Source organism: Rhagoletis zephyria, unplaced genomic scaffold (assembly GCF_001687245.7).
Source record: "Rhagoletis zephyria isolate East Lansing unplaced genomic scaffold, Rhagoletis_zephyria_1.1 Rzeph_scaffold_08145, whole genome shotgun sequence".
NCBI classification, from domain to species: Eukaryota; Metazoa; Arthropoda; class Insecta; order Diptera; family Tephritidae; genus Rhagoletis; species Rhagoletis zephyria.
Genome location: NW_016165225.1, coordinates 7,067 through 28,386, shown reverse-complemented (window position 1 = coordinate 28,386; position 21,320 = coordinate 7,067). Strand labels below are relative to the sequence as shown.

Here is a 21,320-nt window from a genome sequence, read left to right as displayed (position 1 = left end):
TTGAGCAAGACCATTTGCATAAAATTTTTTGTGGTAATATTTGAAATATCTAAGATAAATTTTTAAGCTCCAAAATGTAGAAATCTTTCCTGCTTTTTTATCAGCCGATGTATCTGACGTGTCTCTACGTTACTAAAATTTCCATTGAAACCTTTTTTTGGTTAAAAATAGGGCTGTTCAGGATCTTGTGAATATGTCTTGCATTTCCATATTAGTTGCATTTGTAAATTCACAACAATAAAATGCACACGGTTGCCATGGCAGCAAGCAAAAAATTTGCACATGCAATTCCAATTGCAAATCCAAGACCATTTCCACAACATCCTGAACAGCCCTAATGTTTTTAAACGTAACGCAAATAAAATATGAACTTTATATCGAATATATTTTTTATTTTGACTTCAGCGCTACCTAGCGGTTGCATTTTTACAAATCTATATCGTACGATGACCTCCCGCTGGAAACGCCCATATGTGTGTCTAGGTATACCTTCGAATTTATATGTAAAGCAATATGAACATATTTTAGACTTTAAAGGTCAGAAATGTGTATTATCTTAGGTGGGCATGTGGCGGGATTTCAACCCGCGCCTTAGGTGATATCAAATAACACACTTAGCTCTACATAAGCAAACTTGTATTAAAGTCAAATGAAGTGGAAATGAGACCAATATTCAGATTTAATTTATTGAATTTGGTATCTATATTTGGAATATCCAGTCTTTCTATTCCGATATTAATGGGTATATTTTTGCAGCTAGAATTTATTTGAGTACTATATCGATACTTTCGGTTCGATATCGTGTCCCTAGGCGTCACGTTTGAGCTACTCAACCTTGACAACTTAATCTAACATAACATTTTATTCAAACTATTGAAGTAAAGATTTCCAATGTCATCCTAATCCGAATCTTGTGGTGTTTTCGTTCCTACCCAAAAATGTCGCCTTTTCATTGTCGCCGCTTTACCTGTTCGATTCGAGCATAAAGGCAAAATGTTATATTACGTTCTCATTGCGCCATAAACTTCAGTTTAACGTTTAGAGTGTATGAACAAGTGTTGGTGAAATTGTGGGGATTCAGAAAATCAGAGTTTAATTTGACATTTTTTTGTTTACTTTTTCTTATTCTCATTTAGCCTGTTCCCGTACTACAGGATTTAACACACACATATTGGTCTAGAATATCAGAGGAATATATTTAGCTGAATTTTTTCTAAGTGCATTAGTTTTAGTTGAATTGTCGAGTATATAAACTTCGTTGGGTTACCCAGGCACTTTTTTCTTTTATTTATTTATTTTTTTTTTGTATTTTTTTAGAAATTTGCTTGCAGCTATGCATATTTTCGACTAGCAGACTAACAAAACAATGCACTGTGGAGGCTCTTCTAGCTCAACTATCCACTTAATTTTCAACATTTTGGGAGAAAAACATACATATTTATGTACGTAATCATAAATTTTCCTCTAAATACCTGTATATTTTTTCTCATCGCCGTTTTGGTTTGGCAACATATTCGCACAAACATTCATACGTACATACATACATAATTGATGTCTANCTTCAGTCGCCAATCGGACGCGTTCAATTAAAGTACGTATAAAGCGCGCAAATGTACAAAATATAAATAAAAAAAAAATTCAATTACTTCTCTTTTGCTTCTTGTGTTCGTCGAGATTTGTAGCTGCAGTGTGAAGATAAAAGTTATTTCAATAAATATTGAGCAATTCAAATTGTATTATTGGAAATGTGAGTTCGCTTAAAGTGGCGACATTTTAAGTATTTATTAATTTTTATATTTCACATTCAATAAATCATAAGTTTATTATCCATTGATAGCCCAGATTTATTGGGGTATGATATGTCGAGTAATCGACTGTCAGTTATGACCTATTGTTTTATCATTAAGATTTAAGGAAAAATAGGAAACGTTACTTCATGATTTTTACGGCACATTTAAAACTGTGATTCGATATGTAATGTGGATTGATTTGAAGATACCCTGAACAGTTCTAATCAATCTGATAACAATTAGCTTCATAAATCCAGCATCCGAAAGAAATTTTGTGATTTAACCTGAACCTTTGGACTTCATAGCGTCCTAAGGCACCCACGTTTAGTAGTTTAGTCTGTAATTTCCGGTAAGAGCATCCGTGATTTCCATTTCTTCATCCAGTAGCTATTTCTGTAAACATCTTCTTAGTGGTTGTACAAAATAGCGGGTGCCACCTTCCTATGCCGCAAAGAGGTTCTGGGCCGATGAAAGACGTTGAAGCTCATTTCTTATGGGTTGTTTCATCTTTTTGCATTTGTTACACATTTATTGATTTAAATTTTTTGCATCAAGCTTTTTTCGACATATATACTTTAAGTTACTTTATCAGATATGTACACGCTAAAGAATTGTTGAATGCGCAGAAATTTAATTACTGTCTTTTGTTTTGTTACTAATAAAATATTTTTCAACTTAAATAAAAAAGTAGGTTTCAAACCCTTTTATTTATTATATATTATATGGTAGGGCAGCTTCTCAAACTTTATTGGTGCAATTTTTTCACCTTAAGTTGTTGAAATATAATGAATATCTAAATCCCCGGGTCTAATCCTGGGATCGCAAAATTCGAAAAAATTAACCAGAGAGTTTTTGGGAGATAATGCTGAAGTGACAGTGCTTGGCTAGGTATAAATCTAGGTTTACGCGTCTTTTTTCGCCGAAGTTTTTTACGCGTCTTTTTACGTCAATGCGTCATATTTCGCCGTCAAAAAAATGGCGCGACAGATGTTTTCTGGATTAATATTCAACTCCACATTGGTCGACAATTGAGTATTTCCTATAGTAGCTACAATGCTGCGATTAGTACAGGTTTATATTCTATATATACGAGTCATACGAGTAAAGCTCACGATGAAGATTATTATCAGCCCTGTTTATTGCCCTTTAGGTCCAGAAGCCCGCAAGTATTCCAAGGTTAGGTACAAAGGGAACCTTTTTGCCATGCCGTAGCATTGGTCGGCTTCTGAGCATATTTCCTTAGCCATTATCTAATTTTGTCTACTTCTTTTTCTTAATTTGTTCGTTTTTTATTCCATACAAATTTATTTATTTATGTAGTTTTTTTTTTTTTAATTTCGGAATAATTTAGTTAGTGCATTCCTCATAAAATCCTCAACGATGGTCAGCCCCGTTCGGAGTCTACTCATATTTACTAACATTCTAAGTTTTTGTTTTTTTTTGTTATTAGGCAATACGCTCGACTTCGGTAGCCGTCTTTCATGCTCTCAATGTAATTTTTATTTGTGTCTACAAAAATAAGCCACACTCTAGATTACACCATGCAACCTAAACGTTCAATTTGCTACATTCAATTACTTAACATTCCAAGCGCATTAAACAAATGTTTATTTAAGACTTCACCTTAGCCCAATTGCAAATTGATTACAACCGACTCCGCGCTGTGGTGAATAAAATTAACAATGGTCAAATCAGAGCTGGAAATTAATGAGCCTCTGTTACATTTAGTATATTTTTGCAATTTGCAAAGTGTAGTAGCTAAACTAGCAACAGCCAAGAAATAAATAAATTATAATGAACTAAATTAACTGTAAACAGTGTATTTGCTTTTGTAATTTTGGCAATTAAAACGCCCACTTGGGACAATAAGTATGCTTACTGACTACCGAATGACAACCGTAGCCCGCCGCTTGTCGCACAACCACAGCAGCGATGTACAGCGATTTTTTTTTTGTGAACCCAAGAAGAGTTTTGTGTGCTGTGTGGAGTCGATAAATGGACACCTTGGGGGCAAAATAGTGCTGAATTCGCTTTTGTGTATTTTTTTTTGCTTCCTTTGTTTCGATCGTTGAAATTGTAGGCTTAAACGTGTTTCAGCAATTTGGAAATAATTAACATTCAACCCGTAATAAAATTTTGGAAATATTGTTGATATAATTTTTTCTTACTGCGAGGGCGAATGACAGACAAAAATAAACTAATAATTGATGCGAGAAACATAGGCGCACCGACATACATACATACATACATACAGGTCTAACAAGTACTGTAATAATAAAATGTATTTGAAATGCATTTGACTCGACCTTGCGTACCTTTTAATTGTTTGTTTTGCTTATTTGTAACCAAATTCAAGTACTTAAATATTTATAGATATAATCACGGCTTTTATTTTCGTTGGCGGAACGGTACTTTAAACATAACCTATAACAAGGCAATATATCGTAAAATAAACTTAAAAAGCTTGTGAGTAAAATCAGATTTTAAAGATGCCGTGCTCTCACCACTTTTTTGGCACTCAATGGCGAGTTTCCTTTGGCGGGAGATGCCTATTATACCACTGAACCCAAACAGTGGAGCAATCCGAACAATGCGTAATGACGCCTTAAGCGATTAATGCCACTGTATGGAGATCTCAAATAGGGAAGAGTGGGCAGAAAGGCATTGATAATTAATTTTAATTTTTCACAGACAGATGGTTAGAATCAGTGCCGAAGTGGGTGGAGTAGTTTTCTCGCGAAACCCCACCCTGAAGTACTCTATTTCTTTGCCATACTATATTTGTGTCTTCCAGGTCTAATTCTCAGCTTCTATGGGGGCTATAAATGAATTTGAAACCGGTGCAGTTGAAGGCTAAGCGAAACTCTCTTAAACTTATTTTGGCAACTGGTCACAGGAATATAGAGGCAACTGCATTGCGAAAGAACTTGCGAAGAGGACATGACCAAGCATATTCTTCCATGAACGGAACGTTTTGACCTACCTTGACCATATATATTCTAACAGGTCACTGTCGTCCTACTCTGGTTCACATGGCCTTATAAAGGGTTTGGAGATAAAATACGTCCCAATACTTTAAGGACGATGCAACTCACATTTTTGTAGCGAAAAGCCTGCTCTAAAAATAAAAATACCATCGCGCAATCGTTGCGTCATCACAGGACAGTAACCAAGAAAGTGGCAATTATATAATCGATCTCGCATCAAGCGACTTTGTGTCTGAAATAAATAGATTTACGTTCACGCAAATGAAATGCATGTATGTATGTAAGCATTTAGTATTTATGTATAAGTATACATATATGTATTCAGATATACGAGCATGGGTACATCCCAGTGAGAAAATAGGGAATGCATTACCTTTTCCACGCAGAGATAAACCGACTACGACTGAGATAGCCGAGTTTTTGCTTACCTAAGCGATCGAAGGGATGCAGTGTAGTTTTTAAGCCCCAACGTAAACATAAAGTTGGAGAACAAATTTAATTATGGATTTTTTCTATGTTATCTCAATAGCCGCTGTAGGCGAATGGTAGCGTATTCGAATATGAACTTGTTGTTCGCGGGTTGAAATCAAATGTTGCATGGACGTATTTAGAAAGTCGAAGGTTCAAGCTTTAAGTTAAGCCTACTTGAAAGTCACATTTTGTTTCTTCGCTAGAGCTTCTCGAACAATGTTAAACACGCGATTTTTTACACTTTGGCCAGGTTTTTTTTTTCAAAATACGGAGCTGATGGATTCGTAATAAGCACAAAAAAGTCGATCAGAAATGGCTCTAACTTTTGCCGCACCAAAATTGTGTTGCCCTGGAGTCACCACTTCTACTCACAGAGACATGCTACTCAATGCAATTGTTTGGTCGTCTCCGTGGCTCACGTGAAGACTTCCCCATCAACTGGAATGACAATTGAACAAAATAACAGTTATTAGAGTTATTAGCATGAAAAATATAGAAGAGGAACTAGTTAGACTTCTACTGAAATTGGTATTAAGCTAGTTAAGGACTAAATGTTTCCCCTACAGGTTATATATAAACGCCAACAAGGAAAAGTAATAATGCATAAATATGTATGTATGTACCCAGCATGTGGAAGTGCGTAAAAACTCGGAATGAGCGGCGCATGGTAGAGCTGGGATACTATCGATAGTACCGCCACTCGATAGTTTTCGAAACGATAGTTGAAAGCATCGATAGTATCGATATTACTATCGTCGTGAGAGGTATTGAATTGAAATGCTAAATTGCTTGAAAATTAAATAATTAATAAATTTATAAAATTTCTAAATTAAAGAGATTATATAAATTTATTAAAGTTTTAGTGCATCAAAAAGAACTCCTTATAATAATAAAATAAACTTATTAATTTATGCGTCTGCATTATATATATTATATATACCTATGTTTGTCCCTTTTAAGGTGCAAAGCAGTGAAATTGGCTATAATAATACATTTCGAATACTACAAAACAAACGAATCAAAATATATTCCTTTAAATTGACAGCGCATACTTATAAAAGTTCAACTGAGATCAAATGCGGAGGCGTATATCAAAATCCGGACAAAGGAAATTATTAACATTTTACCATAATATAAGAAAACGAATAAAGTACTGGTCAAAATATTTAATAGCACCACAACATTTTAGCAGTTTTGACTATTTTTTGTTTGTTTAGTGTCTACTAATTTTATATAAAAGTTGTACAAAACAAACTACAAAATCATTTAAATTTCAAGCTTTTTAATTCGAATTTCTATAAAAATTTTGTGTAAGCGGTTTTATAGCTTATTAAATTTTATTGTAACTCAGTGTAAGCTTATAGTTGCTAAAAATTCCAATAAGTACAAGTTTTTTTTTCGCCGACTGTATTGTGATTTTCTTGGAAAAAATAATTAATGTAATGTTAAGAGATGTAAAGAGAGAAGTTTCGCTAAAACCGACATCGATAGCTTTCAAATACTATCGATAGTTGCGACAGTTTTCAACTATCGATATTACTATCGATAGTATCCCAGCTCTAGCGCATGGCATATGACCAACGCCCGTAAAACAAGTAAAAACTGGAGCCGGCGAAACTTGCCACAGGCCACTTTTTTCATACATATGTACATATATTTGCTGCAACATCATCAACAATCGACGAGTTGCCACTCCAATTAATGGTCATGTAACATGGTTACGCACTTGTGTACATACATACATACATACATACATTAGTATTTAGTTGCATACTTACTTGGTTGTATGGAGTTCATGTGACAACAAGTTGCCGGCTCTCATCCGCCTTGTGATCTTGTTACACTTGTTGCTCATTTGACCAGTTATTTTGCACGTGACACTATTAGGCATGGCTTTGCAGAGCATAAGGAAGCTACACGCATGGCGAGAAATAACAAAGAAGTAGGGTAAGTAAATACCAGTTTGGACTTGCAGGGGCAGTGAGGAGTAAAGTTTTTTTGGTGACCACATAATATGTGGTACATATGTACATAGATATGTTTGAACATGTCCAAGTGTATTTACTGGTACTGTTTTTTAGTAGGACAACCGCAAACGGCAACTCGAACAGCTGATGAATGACATAAAAGCCAATTGGCTTAGGCAGCTGGACACTTGGCTGTCTGCAAGTGGGAAGGTAGCTAGCTGTCTGGTCGATGTTGGCCTGTTGGCCAGCGGACAATGCGGAAATACACATATGTACATATAGCTGGAAAAGTGACTCTAACGGGCGCTGATCCAAAAATTTTCATGCAAATGCAAAGCGAAAATTCATTTACGCATCATTGATTTCATCACTTTCAATTGCGGCAAAATTGTGCACACATACATATAGTAATTATACGAATATGTTGTTTACCTTATAAGTGCGTACATATGTACATATGTACATTAGAGTGGGCCAATCTGTGTAGGTTATTTTTTCGCCGATGCGCCTATAGCACAGCAGGATTCTACGGGTAATTCTAAGCAAATTTTCGCAAGAAACTATGGGTCCAATAGCAATTTGGAGTTTGCCAAATTGCGAAAACTCGTTTCTTAGCATTTTGCTGTAGTCTCGTAAAGAAGTGCTTAAATTAAAAAAAAAAACATGCTATAAAATTTTTTTTGGTAGGAGGAATCCATTTCTGCGCTTTTTTTTCTTAAAACTTGGACCAGATGGCGCAACAGTGAAAATATTCACATTTTCTTTGAAACCTATTTTCTCAATTTGGCAAACTCCACATTGATTTCCATGCTTTCTTCTGAAAATTTGCTTAGAATAATACGTTGAATCCTCCTAATCTATACGCGCATAGTAAAAGAAAAATGGCCCGCCCTAATGTATGTACATACATATCTAGTAGTTAGAAAGAAGTGTACACAGATGTTGTCGTTGAAAGCTTTTGTCGTTCCTAAGTGTTATGCATTACATTGCTTAGTTGCAATCAAACATACTATGTATACACTAGGGTGATTTACTTGGTTTTTCCAAACCGGTTCTAGCCAGTTTTTTTCAAAGCGCGATTTTTCTGATATCAAATAAACCGGAGTTTTGTTATCAAATAAAACGGGTTCTTCATCTAAAGCTTACAAGTAATTTTTCGCAAAAACACATTTTCTGAGGCACTGTGGCGAAAAGGTAGCTGCAAAAAATATATTTGTATTCTATCCCATCTGATTCCAGAGGGGATTCGGTTCACGAAATGATTTAATAACAAATATTAAAAACTCGGAGATACTATTTCAGAAATAGTTGATTTAAATATATATTTTACAAAAGACAAGGTTCAGGTTTTAAACAACGTAGGAAAAAACCAGTTGATCGCAGAGCCTTTAAATATTTAAATATAAGATCTATTACGTCTATTTTCAATAGTTCTATTCCATTGTAAGCGTTATCCAACTGCGAAAAATTAAAAGCAAATGTCCGGTCTAACCGGTTTTGCTGAGTTTAAAAAATAAGAACCATTTCTTTTCAAATTGATTTTTTCGAATATCCCGAACACCGGTTTTGAAAAAAGTCGAAAATCTCGAACACCCTAGTACAAATATTTATATTAACGCATGTTCTCCATAAGCTCTGCGCAAACGCACCTACCGGGCTTCCGCTTTCATTGATTTTTTTCTTTTCTATTTCTTTACTAATTTTACTTTCATTGCTATGCCATTGTTTCAGCCGCCATCTGTCAGTTGTTTTTTTTTTTACCACAAATGACACGCATTCATTTTCCGGCACTTGTCGCTTTTGTTTTCCTTTAGTTTTTTTTTTCATACTTGTTTGCGTTTTATTAAAGTGTCATCATTCACAACGGCGCGCGACAATAATGTATCGCACAGAGGGCTAGTTGGCTTATAAGAAAGCTCAAAATTTACTTGTTTAAAATTTAAATTCCGATTACTTCTAAATTCATTTATTACTACTAAATTAATAGAAACCTAAAGCAGACGATTTTTCCAAAGGCGATACCGAATAAAAGCACAGCCTAGATATTCGTATGCCTCACTTAGAGGTAGTAGACATGGCTTCTAATTCCCGTATGCCGAGAGTTCAGCTGCTGAGAAGGTTGGCTGTCGTAATACCACATGGAGGCCAATCGAAACTAGATCTGTAATATTCCAGAATTAGATGGATCTAAATGAGCGATTATATTCGACGAGCAGGAATATAAAATCAAGTTGAGTGTGATTTTTTCCAAGCAGAATTGGAGTGTTAAGGCAACAGCAGTTTGTACGTATATCAACAAATGTCAAGCGAAAACAAAAAGAAATATCCCCAACCTGCCCATCAACCACTGCCTCATTGATGTAGATGTAAACTCTTAAAATCGTTAACCATCTGATGTGCAAATATGTAGTACCATCCCAATGTGTCCCTCGACTATTGCAAATTGTTATTAACACCACAACGGTAAACACCATTAATTGGCTCCCTATCACCCTCTATGGGTTAAGATGCCAACAGGCCATTGGAAAACTATGCCACAATGCACTTAAGCGCATAAGGTGCTGGCATTTTTGTTGCTGTTGCAGGCAATTGTTGTATACCAGGTAAGTTGGAAATGTTACGAATTCATTTTCATTTGGCTGTGCCGTGTCTATTTCACCGCTATGATGGTTGCCATATCTGAATTGACCAGCTGCTATTAGTCCCCTTTCAGACACGTCAAGTCTTGAAAGCAATTTTTATCGCATTCTCTTTTGTGTTTTCTCTTTGCTTCCACACGCGTCAAGTTTTATTGAATTCAAGTCCTTGGATCTTTAAATGGGAGGCAACGAAAAGATCAAAAGGGAACACGAAAACTTGAAACGAATTGACGGTACGGAGGTATCTGTACTCTTCCCCTCTCTTCCCACCTCCTTTGCCAACGAACGAGCAGACTTGAAAGCAAGACTTGACGTGTCTGAAAGGGGACTTATTGCTGATATGTATGTACATACATATGTATGCATGTATGTATGCAGCTTTGCACTTTGTGATGATTAAACAGTAGATTGTTATGATTATTTTGTTGCTGTTGTCTGCTTAGTCGATGCTTAATGACCGTTTAAAAATATATATATTTTGAAAATTATAAAATGTGTTTCATAATTCGTTTAGTTCCGTTTATTATTTAGTTGAGTGTCGGAGGTGCCAGCCACATGGCTCTTTGTTGTTGTTTAGGGTTGCAGTCTTGGTTGTATTTTAATTGTTTCGGGTCAGGTTAGTTTTTGTTTATTGTGTATTCAATGCACTTAGACATAATAAATGCACTTACATAAGTCAATTGTTATTGATGCTTTTTAGGTTTGCTTATCGTCTTTTTATTCTTTTTCGGCAATAATACAAAACTTTTGGAACAAAATAACCACTACATTGCTCCGTATCAAATCAAATTAAATTACTATTTGAATCGTGTGAATAGGTTCTCACGAATAGTTATTACAACTATTACATCTTTTCTAACATTCATCTCATCAAACTAAAACTTATGCCACATATATTTTCAACAATAAAAAATAGGCCATTTTCTTAAACATCAGTTTGCATTAGTTGCGTTCCAGATGCTTCACGATATTCCCGATTTGCAGGAACAGCTGGTTTCTCCATTAATAAACCTTATGGAAGGTGGTCACCTGGAACGACTTCCTGTAAAAACCTGCAAATCGTTTCTGATTCTGAAAATCGAGTAAATTTTTATTCTAAGTATGAAGTTTCGAGATATTTGGAATTTACCGTTATTCAGCTAAAAAAAACAAAGTGTGTTTATGACACAAAATACATATTTACTTTGGCGAAAAAGCATAAAAACGCATAAAAATGATTATTTTGGTAATAAGTGATTTAATTTTCGCATAATTTCATCTGCGGAGATAGCCAGGGTTGCCAATGAGGTTTGTTTGTGGGTCGATTATGGATGACAAGGCAGCCGCAGTTGGGTTGGCGATGGGCAACGCCACTGAAATTAAAATGTACACTATGAATAGCAACTATAGTTAAGTTCTATAAAGTTGAAGGTAATAAAATTTTGAAGAACCACCAACTAAGACTTGAGTGTAAATAAGCTGAAGTACCAGTTGAAAAAAGAAATAAATTATCTCAATCAAAGCTTCTGCGGCAACCACAAAAATGCAGCTGCCAATATAGCAACTCGTTTGCCAGCTTTCAGTTGCCAGTTGCCACCAGTTATACCATTTCAGCCACTGGCCACCCAACTGCAATCCGTAATCGACTCATTAATTGACAAAAAGAAAAGGCTGACAAACAATGGAAAGTCCCGTTATTTTCTATAAATTTGCCCTTCAACAATTGAACAATTTTTGGTTCAATTAACCGGAGAATCAATTAACCGATACTCGTTTAATTAAACAGAAATTCCGCTAAATTGGACAACCTAATCAATTAAAAGATAATGCATGTAAGCATTTTAAAATTTAATGACATTTATATATGTAGTTTAAACTTTAAATGAAAAAATAAAGTAATACAAAAAAAATTATATTTTTACGTAAGTATGTATACTTGTCCACATATTTTTAGAAATAATTTCTATAAAAACAAGTATTTTTTTAAGCAAAAAACAAAACCGACTTCAATTCTCATATAAAAATTTAAGATTATCGTTAATTTCTTCATGATCCAATTTTCGGATTTAAACAAAATTATTATGGGACCACCTGTGAGGTAACACATTTCCTTTAAAAAAAGAATTATAAAAATCGGTTAACGTGATAACTTCTCCTTTTTGTGAATATATTTTTTTACCGATACGGTAATTCAAAAAAGCGGGGAAATCAATTAACCGGGGAATACTGCATGTATGTAGTTATAACATTTTTTATGCGATGATCAAAAAAAATTCAGTTATACGTATGCATTTTTGGGGCATATATAAGCATATTTTTAATATTATGGAGTCATTTTAATAACCATATTATTAAGTTTTTTGTGCATATTTTTGTCTTCCCTAGTTATGACTATTCCACAGGTAAAAAGTCCTAGTTCATAAACTCACGAGTATATAAATGTGATAACCAGAATAAATTTTTAAAATCAAAACCAATATTTTTTGTTTATATTTTACTGAAACCATATGCAAATAAGGCTGAATTAAACTTGGTAGTCTTTAAGTGTTTATTTGTGGTTTAAACAATTTTTACAAATTTGGGGTGCCCTGTCAAGCTTCAACTTTTAAACGATAAACTTTCCACAAAAAAAAATATTTGTTGCTCATCGTCAGGGGATCGACTTTTCCTGATATACAAACTTTTAGATTTTTAGATTACCGTAAAATTTTTTCGACACTGAAAGGTTTAAGTCGTTGCTTAGCACGTTTCCTTAATTGAGCATCAATAGTAAAGTATACATTTATGAGCTATTTAAGTCGCCATATATACGTACATGCATTAGTATTTGCCATTTTAGAATTAATTTTTTCGCTTTATATTAAACTAATTTGAAATTTGATTAATTATCTTCCCTTCAGCATAAACAGACTTTTCGAATGATATACAGTGCCAGACAAAAGTATTGGCACAGAAAATTCGACCCAATGTATGCAAAGTTTTTTATTCTAATTAACGTAGGAATTTTTTATAAAAATATAGTTCATACTATGTACAAAGCCACTCAAAAATAAATCTCTAAACTTTTTGCAAAACGCAGGAAAATTCAATAAATTTGCATACTTATTTGCAACTTTACAACTAGATTTTTTTAGAAAAATTCCATGTATGCAGTTGTAACCCCACTCAATTTTAGTATACCAAAGTTCAAGTTTGAAGTTGCTAAAAAATCGCGTTGATTTTTGGCAATTTTTTCACGCAGTTTCTTCCTTACAAATTGTAGTTGCTGGGCGCCGCTGTGCGCCTGTGAACCTTTTCTGTTGTTGAAAGGGGGGTGGCTGCTTCTGTCGGCTTTTCTTGAGGATCGCTTTTGTGTATGCTTACAACGTAGATTTACCTACTACATATTACATATGTACATATTCATGTACATTGTGCGGAGTATCCGAGAACAAATTTCAACTCATCCATCCTTTTTTTATTTCAGGTTTACGAGGTGCATCTACAATGTCTGTTTTGTCATTCTGCTACTGCTCGTTGCTGCTTCGAATGTCTTGGCACGTCCGCAGCGGTATGCACATATTGCTGTTATCGAAAATGACGCATACGAAGAGTCCTTGCCCAATGCGCTGAGAAATCCTTTCTACAAGACGCCACGCGTACGTGAAGTGCTAGCCAAGTCAAGTTGGTTCGGACCAGGCGAGGAACCGGTAATTATAAATAGCTGCTTACAATTTTTAATTAAGTTTGAAGCATTCGGTAACATGGCAAATTGCTTGCTTATTTTGATTGCAGGTCTACGAACGGCAGGCGGAGAAAATACCACGCGCGGAGATCTACAATGTGCTCGCGCATGCTGGATTCATTAGTCGAAGAGGAAAATTAATTTGATTTGCAGAAGAAATACATAGATGTTTTTAAAGGGCCAGAGGAGCCTATCTACAAACATTTTTTTTTTTAATAATGTGAGAAAGAAGGATCTATAAAAAATAAATGCGGTCTTTTACTAAAAAGTTCATTGCACCTACGTGATTATAGCAAAAGAAAACTAAAAGTACGTGGCTTGGGCTATTACCGCTTCGATTCTAGTAATGCATTTTAAGGTGCACCTCAACTTTTTTTTTTTTTAAATGTCAGCTAGGCCACTCTGGCGCTCAAGGCCTCAGATGTAGTTTAAAACAAAATCACATAAACCTATTGAATTCATTTCAAAATAGCACTTTTTATTTGCTATACACATTTGAGGTTATTGCATCGGCGACGCACTACATATACATACACTAGATCGTAATTATGTATGTATGTATGTATGTGTGTACATTTGATTGCATTAGCGGCTATAGTTTTTAAAAACTAGTGCTGTTGTAAAAGTGCACCTTACATTTTTAAAAGGAAATTTTTTTGTAAATAATATTTCATTAACTGTTATGCTACGATACTCATTTATATGTCTAGCTTAAGGGTGCATTTGAATTTATGTAAATTAAAAATCGAAAAGAACACGAATATGTACGTAATTACATCAGATTTATTAAAAATATTTCATTGCAGTCATTAACTTTAAGTTTAAGTCCAGATGTAAATTAGCAAACGTTATTTCTATTGAAGCAAAATTTAGCTGTACATGAAGTAAACGTAATGAAAACTGCATTCGTATGCAATTCATCAAAAAAAAACAAAAACGTACACTTTTGACTTATTAATATTTTGCGAACAATCGCACTCCGTTTGCATCAGATTGTAGTAGTTTAATTTATGTAAAACTCATTTCAGTTAAATCAATTTTGATTCTAAAATTCTACTTCCAAGCTCGACGCTGCAATTCGTTTCAGCTGTGCTTCGTTGTCGCTCCGTTGCGGTACTGTCGCCGCCGCACTCATTTGCTCACCTTTAACTAGCAAACTCTTGCGCCTCTTTAACGCTGTGGCCTCGTCCACCATTTCCACATCTTCATCAATGGCTGAGGTGGAGTGATTGGCATAGCTCGCATTTGCATTTTTCGCTTCGCCCTCCTCATCATCATCATCGCTCTCGTCATCTGAGTCACTGCCGCCATGACCATTCATAAAAGCAGCACCAGCACCGCCGTTCAGCATTTTTCTCCTCTTGTACTTTGTCTTTGCTGTGTTGTTCAACGTCTCCGCTTCATCGGTGGTTTTATCTTCTTTCGCTACTAAATCAGCGGTTTTCAAGAAACATTTCACAAAATCGGCAGCTAGGAGATTTAGAGGCGGCATTGTGTGGGTGGACATGTCAATTAGCTGGAATAAAAAAAAAAATAACCAAAATATTGAAAATTGTTAAAAATGTTCTTTCCGATTACGAAATATTTTTTAAAAAGGCCCTTAATTATGTGCACTAGAATGGGTCGGGCCTAAAAAACAGTTAAAATCTATCCTAACCATACTTAACACTGCATATGTATACTGGGTGTCACAGACTAAAATGGAGCAAAACGTTTTTTATTGAAAAATTCAAATATCGATGGCTGAGTGGAAGATCGACCGATCTCGGCAGCCATTTCGAAAACGCTCTATTTCAAAAAACTTTTCAAGAACGCCCTCTATCAGCATATTTTCAATACATTTTGAAGTGAGATAGGGCGTTTTTGAACCGAATTTCGAGATAGGGTGTTTTTCAATTAAATTCTGAAGTAGGGCGTTCTTTAAAAGTTTTTTGATATAGAGCGTTTTCGAACTGGCTGCCGAGATAGGTCGATCTTCTACTTAACCATCGATATTTGAATTACCAATTCGAAGATGTTCTAGCTTTTGGCCGTATTACCGACTTCCGGAAAAGAGTTAAACAGACCGGAAGTCCATCCTTTTAAATGGGACATACCCACACTGAAAAAAGTATTGGCACAGAGAATTTTTCACAATATATGCAAACAAATTTTTTTCAATTTTTCCCGGCTAATTTTTTATAATAATATAGTTTATACCACAACAAAAAACAAAAAAATATACTTTCTAAAATTTGCGCAAAACTCAGGAAAGTTCAATAAAATTACATACAGATTTTCAACTTTTTAATCTGGTTTTTCGAATTTTTTCGAATATGTATGCAGATTTATAGCCACTACAATTTTAGTATCAAAAAGTGCAAGCTTGAAGTTGTTAAAAAATCGCGTTGATTTTTTAGAATTTTTTTGTCGAAGGTGCTTCGCATTTTTTTTTCATTAAAAGTATTTTCGAAATTTTTTTAATGGATTTCTTCCAAACGTGAAAAAAATTGCCAGAAATTAGCGGTAAATCCTAGCTACATTAAATTTGCACTTTATTGTACTAAAAATTTGCAAATCTGCATGCATTTTCATCGAACTTTCCTAAGTTTTGCATAGATTTTAGAAATTGTACTTTTATAAAAATGAGCGGAATAAATTTGTAATATAAATCTCTATATTTATTGTGAAAAATTCTCTGTACAATACTTTTTCCTGGCAGTACATATGTTTTTACTACAGATTTGTAATTTGTGGACACAAATACGGAAGGGTCTAATTGATTTTTTTTAGTAATTTTCGGTTTCAGCGGCCCAAAATCACGGGAATACACATTCATCCTAACTTTGCATGAAAAATTAAGTTTTGGTTTACAAATTTTTTTTTGTGCAAGTGTAATTGATATATTTATGTATCACTGCTTTCGGATTTTCTACCTAAAATTCAAGAATAATCCTTAAGGGTTTGGTTTATTCACAAAACATCTGAACATCTATGAAATAACTTTTTTTCAGAAACGAAATAAATAAAATTAGAAACCACCAAAATAGAGCACAACACCCGAAAAATTTCCTTTGGAGTCAAAATTTTCTGAAAGGAATTTTGTATGAAGGCGTGTGGAAAATTAAAAAAAAACGAATGATGCAGTTCGATTCCCCATACCCGAAATAGGGTGAAACCGACCTCTCCGGTCTTTTTTCTTTGGCTATAACAGTTTGATTAATTAGTTGTTAGTGATATGCTTATGATATCTCGATTCATTTGTATGCACATTAGGGTGGTCCAAAATTCTTGTGAAAAAGTATAGTCGGAATTTGTGTGCTCTCACCTACTAGGATTCATCTATACCGAAAAAAATATACCCCGATTTTTTATTTTGAAATCAAAAAATATTTAGAGATCGCTCAAAGTTTTCCACGTACTTTATATGGGAAAAACAACTTTTCGTAGGAATGGTAAAGATATCTTGAAAATCAAAATTTTTCTATCGGAAAACTCTAATCCTCTGCAGGAGATACCCAATAATAATATCTAATTGTTTATTCAACCATTTTTCCATAGTAACTATTATTTTTAAAGTCCATCAAAAACCCCGAAAAACTCCGAAAATGGTTATATAAACAATTGAGCATTACTATCGAAAGTCTCCTGAAAAGAACCTGAGTTTTTCAAAGTTTTCAAAGGACTGAGTTATTGATTTTCAAGAATTCTATACCATTTCTACGAAAAGTTGTGTTTTTCCCATATAAAATGCAAGGAAAACTTTGAGGGCTTTGAGCGATCTCTAAATACTTTTTGATTTCAAAATAAAAGATTTATAATTTTTTTCGATATAGAACAATCCTAGGGGGTGAGAGCAGTAAAATTCCGACTTTACTCTTTTTGGACCACCCTAATGTACATACATACATACATACATACATACGTATTTTTATAAATAGTCCATAAAGCACAGTTTTACAATCGATATTGCTCTTTGAGTTTTTTTAGCAATGTTTTAAATGAAAAAGTACACACGTGAACATTTATCAATCGGTGGAAAACTTATCGCTGGGGTCACTTACAAAAAATGCCACCAAGCGAAATTACGACAATAGAATTCGCGTCAATCGAAGGATATTTTTTTTATTGTTTTTTAGACGATAGATTATTAATAATTTTAAAACGCAATTCTAAGAAGTCAATAAGCGCAGACTTAAGCTCGGAACACTTTGACGACTGCAACTTCACGACGTAACGACAGCGACATCATTTTGTCGACAAATGTCGCCTTGAAGCCAGCTTCTTAAACATTTTGAAGACCTCAGCGACATAGCAAACAGCTGATTTTAAAGTTTGACATTTTGGTATATTTATTTCACAAATTGTGTATTTTTATTTAAGTAAATAAGAAAAACATGAACAATCAAGAATATGTGATTAATTTTGCGACAATTTAATTTTGCAGCACTACATCTACTCATTGTCGCCGGCAAAATTAGAAATAGATTTAATTTGGCGACGTCGACAATTGCAGTCCTGCAGTCAAGATGTCGTGCTGTCGTCAAAATAATTGGGTCCGTAAGAACGTGTGTATTTAAAATTTGACAGATGCTGCTTGTCGCTTGCTGTCGTCAAAGTGTTCCGAGCTATATGCGGCCTTTCCAACTGCTGCGTTCAGCCGAGCACTGGCGCTACATACATAAGCATGCATGCTTTGTGCAATCCACAAAATGAATGTAAACAAATCGACGCGATTTGCGGACGGATACCTGAGTGGCAAAATCACGCGCAATGAAAATAATTGAGAAAATAAAATACACAGTTCAACAAAATTTGCCCACATTTTATCTCAAAAACGGGACCGACCTCATCTTAGAGATTTTTCCAGCACGTCCAGTTTTTGAGAAAAAAAACTTTTGAAATTTGCGAAAATGGCAAATTTCAAGAAAAATAAATTTATAAAAAGACAGACAGACACTAAGGGCCGAATTCAAAGTGCTTAGTTAAACCATTGTTAACTTAACCACCAACTAGAGTTTAACTATGTATTTATGGAAATTCATATCGCCTGAAAATATACAAATTCTAAAGATCAATATTATTATAGTTGGGTATAAAGCACTGCGACCTTAAGATTTATTGTGCCCCCTTCAACATCAATGTTATTCTATACAAATTTGAAAAAAAAATATTATGTTATAAGAGTTTAATTATGGGGCCTGCTGATTTAAAGTTTTGTTAACTGAGCATTTTGAATATCAAAATCGATAGTTAAACTCTCGTCAATGGTTATCTACGCACTGTGAATTTGGCCCTTAGTGTCTGTCTGTCTTGTTAGTGAATTTCACTAGATTAGAGATTGTTCTAAAGTCGATAAAGTCGACTTTTCGTCGTCGATCGGTCGACTTCTAAAGCCGACTCTACAGACTCGATCGAAAAGTCGAAAGTCGACTTTGCAGTAAAGTCGAACAACCCTAACACAGACACACTGCGAAAAAGATAACAAGCACTTTAGTACAATGGGAAAAAATGCTGGGTTAGCCAATACAAAAACCCAGGAGCGAATGACATATGGCCGGTTCTCCTCCAGATATAACAGAGTATTCTGACCCCAATTAAAGCAAAGTCCTATCTTCCCATTCAACATGGATGGCAGGCCAAGCGATCATTATTTGAGTGGGAGCATCAGCGTCAGTGATCAGCAGTTTGGAGCAGTAGCAGCACAGGTGGAAAACCGTAAAAATAAATTTGGAGGATTTAAAATGTAATTCCACTATTTGGCAGCAATGCGGCCTGGGACCAAAGCCGAAGGTGGTACAGAGGTGGTCAAAAACTGACGAGGAGGTTTAGGGGTAGTATTATATGACCCTAGGCGGTGATCTTCATCTTAATGGTAATATGCTAAAGCATCCATGTGACCATTTTAAGGCCTTAATCTTTGTAATTCGTCCTATAGAATTTTGGCCATCGTACTTTTACCGGTTGACGTGATGGGGAAATGAATTTTACGCCGCTTCCCTTACATCGCTATGTTTGGCATGTTCGGTCCCGTCGTGATCTAAGCGTCGTACAAAAAAAATGTTCCTACCTACAGAAGTTTTGGAGAATGAAATTCTCTACAACTTTGGCATTTGAAGATGCCAATTATTTTCCACAGAAAATTGTTGAAAAATGGCGAAAACCGTGACAATTTAGAATAAAAAGTTGGTTCCTTTAAAACCTTATATGTATGTACAGATATAAAAAGTTGGAAATTAAGTCCTCTGAAATTTAGGGGCCAGACTGTGGATCCATGATCAACGTGTCAAGTAAAAGTAAACTGCATCAAAATAAAATTAAAATCCAGGTATAAGTCTGCTACCTTCGCGCCATTCGAAAATATATGGTGCTTCAAAAAAGAAAAAAAAGAAAATATATTAGAAATTGTTTGCACCTTGAGCGAACTTTGTGATCTCTTTTTTTCATACAATAAATAAATACATACATACACATATGTACACATGTATGTACGTGTATAAATTCGGTGATAGATAATTTTAAAAATACTTTAATCAGCTAATTAAATTTGTTTTGAAAGTGACAGACCAGCTGTTTTTGGTCAGGCTATAAATTATGAAATTTATAAATTATAAACTACACTTTCACATGCATAAATACATACTTAAATATATGAGCACGAAAATAAGTACGCGTGCAAGGAGATTTGGCAGCCACATTTGCGAAAGGGTCGAAGTTTGCGAGGCGATAGTGTCTGATAAGCCACTCCAAATAATTGATTACACACTTATTTTAGCATAACTATAAAAAATACTGAAATAGCGGACTTTATAGTTTTTAAAAATTTATTGATGTCTCAAAAATAAATATTTAAAACCAAAAATTATAAGCAAATATTGACTACTGCAAAGTGGAAGGATCTAAAGCCATTAAGAAGCAAGCAAGGCACGCGAGCGCAAAATTTTTACTTAATATATTTACGTAATTTTTTACATGAATTATTACATTCATTCGCAGCAAGCTTGTTGTAATGTCAAGCGATAGCAAACTCGCCGCAAAGCGATAATGATTCAGGAGAAAGATTTTGCACGCTTTGAGGAAAACACAGCCATTCGAATGTAAGTATGTATGTAAGTATGTTTGTAGGTAAGAAGCTGGTTAAAACTAGACGAAACGTGAAGTTGCTTGCGGAAGCTGCTACAAGGCGAGCGGAATGCGCGCTAACCCAACAACATGACGACTGATATGACGTTGACGTCGACGTCGACGTCGGTGTCAACCAGCTTGAATGTCGGTGAATGACACAACGCCTTGAGTTAGCTGCTGGGTGTGTAGCCACCACATGAGTAAATGCCGAGTATTTCGTGGAAAGTGGATTACTAATTTCCCTAAAAGTGCCCCAATTCAAGTACGAAACGGTAACAATAAACGGAGCAACTCGAATATACGCTGCTCTGGCGATATGTTCGTGTGTTCATATGACTGACTTAAGTGCATTAATTAATTTTCCAAATTGACTATCCACTTAAACACCCCAACCCCCCAACTATTCTCTCCGACCAGTTTAACTTTAGTCACTAAAGTTAAAGACACTCTTCCGACACATGCGAGGTGGGTGGCTGCGCACACAGCCACAGCCATATGAGTAATACCCATCTTTATTGATATTAAAACGAAAATGAAATGACAGTCATAAAATGCGTTTGACCTGCTATATAAATAATTAAGCACAAGCGCAACGCAACGCAACCAAGTCATGGACTGCAGCATTCAAATAGTTAGTTGGAATTGCAATTACAACGAGA

At 34.9% G+C, this 21,320-nt stretch overlaps 2 protein-coding genes across 3 annotated transcripts; one reads left to right on the top strand and one right to left on the bottom strand.

Moving 5' to 3' along the window:
* The first annotated feature begins 1,581 nt into the window (after positions 1-1,581).
* On the top strand, positions 1,582-14,486 carry LOC108374802 (uncharacterized). 2 transcript variants are annotated; one of them, XM_017630828.1, is made up of 3 exons: positions 1,582-1,747; positions 13,300-13,522; positions 13,608-14,486. In XM_017630828.1, coding segments are annotated over exons 1-3 (321 nt in total). In that variant the 5' UTR covers positions 1,582-1,745; the 3' UTR covers positions 13,704-14,486. The 2 variants fall into 2 exon arrangements, with proteins under 2 accessions (XP_017486317.1, XP_017486316.1); XM_017630827.1 differs by lacking the exon at positions 1,582-1,747 and having other exon boundaries at positions 13,219-13,522.
* Positions 14,018-20,199, bottom strand: LOC108374801 (uncharacterized). The gene is made up of 2 exons (XM_017630826.1): positions 20,180-20,199; positions 14,018-15,073 (listed from the first exon to the last, which is right to left on the bottom strand). Exon 2 carries the CDS (start codon positions 15,062-15,064, stop codon positions 14,603-14,605), a length of 462 nt encoding a protein of 153 aa, XP_017486315.1. The 5' UTR covers positions 15,065-15,073; positions 20,180-20,199; the 3' UTR covers positions 14,018-14,602.
* Positions 20,200-21,320: the final 1,121 nt, after the last annotated feature.

What these genes read in the sequence shown, in the direction of transcription:
- LOC108374801 (XM_017630826.1), bottom strand. Translation starts at nt 15,064, where the DNA reads ATGTCCACCCACACAATGCCGCCTCTAAATCTCCTAGCTGCCGATTTT.
- LOC108374802 (XM_017630827.1), top strand. Translation starts at nt 13,226, where the DNA reads ATGTACATATTCATGTACATTGTGCGGAGTATCCGAGAACAAATTTCA. An exon ending in TCGGACCAGGCGAGGAACCG is followed by an intron (nt 13,523 to 13,607) that starts GTAATTATAAAT and finishes TTTTGATTGCAG; the next exon opens with GTCTACGAACGGCAGGCGGA.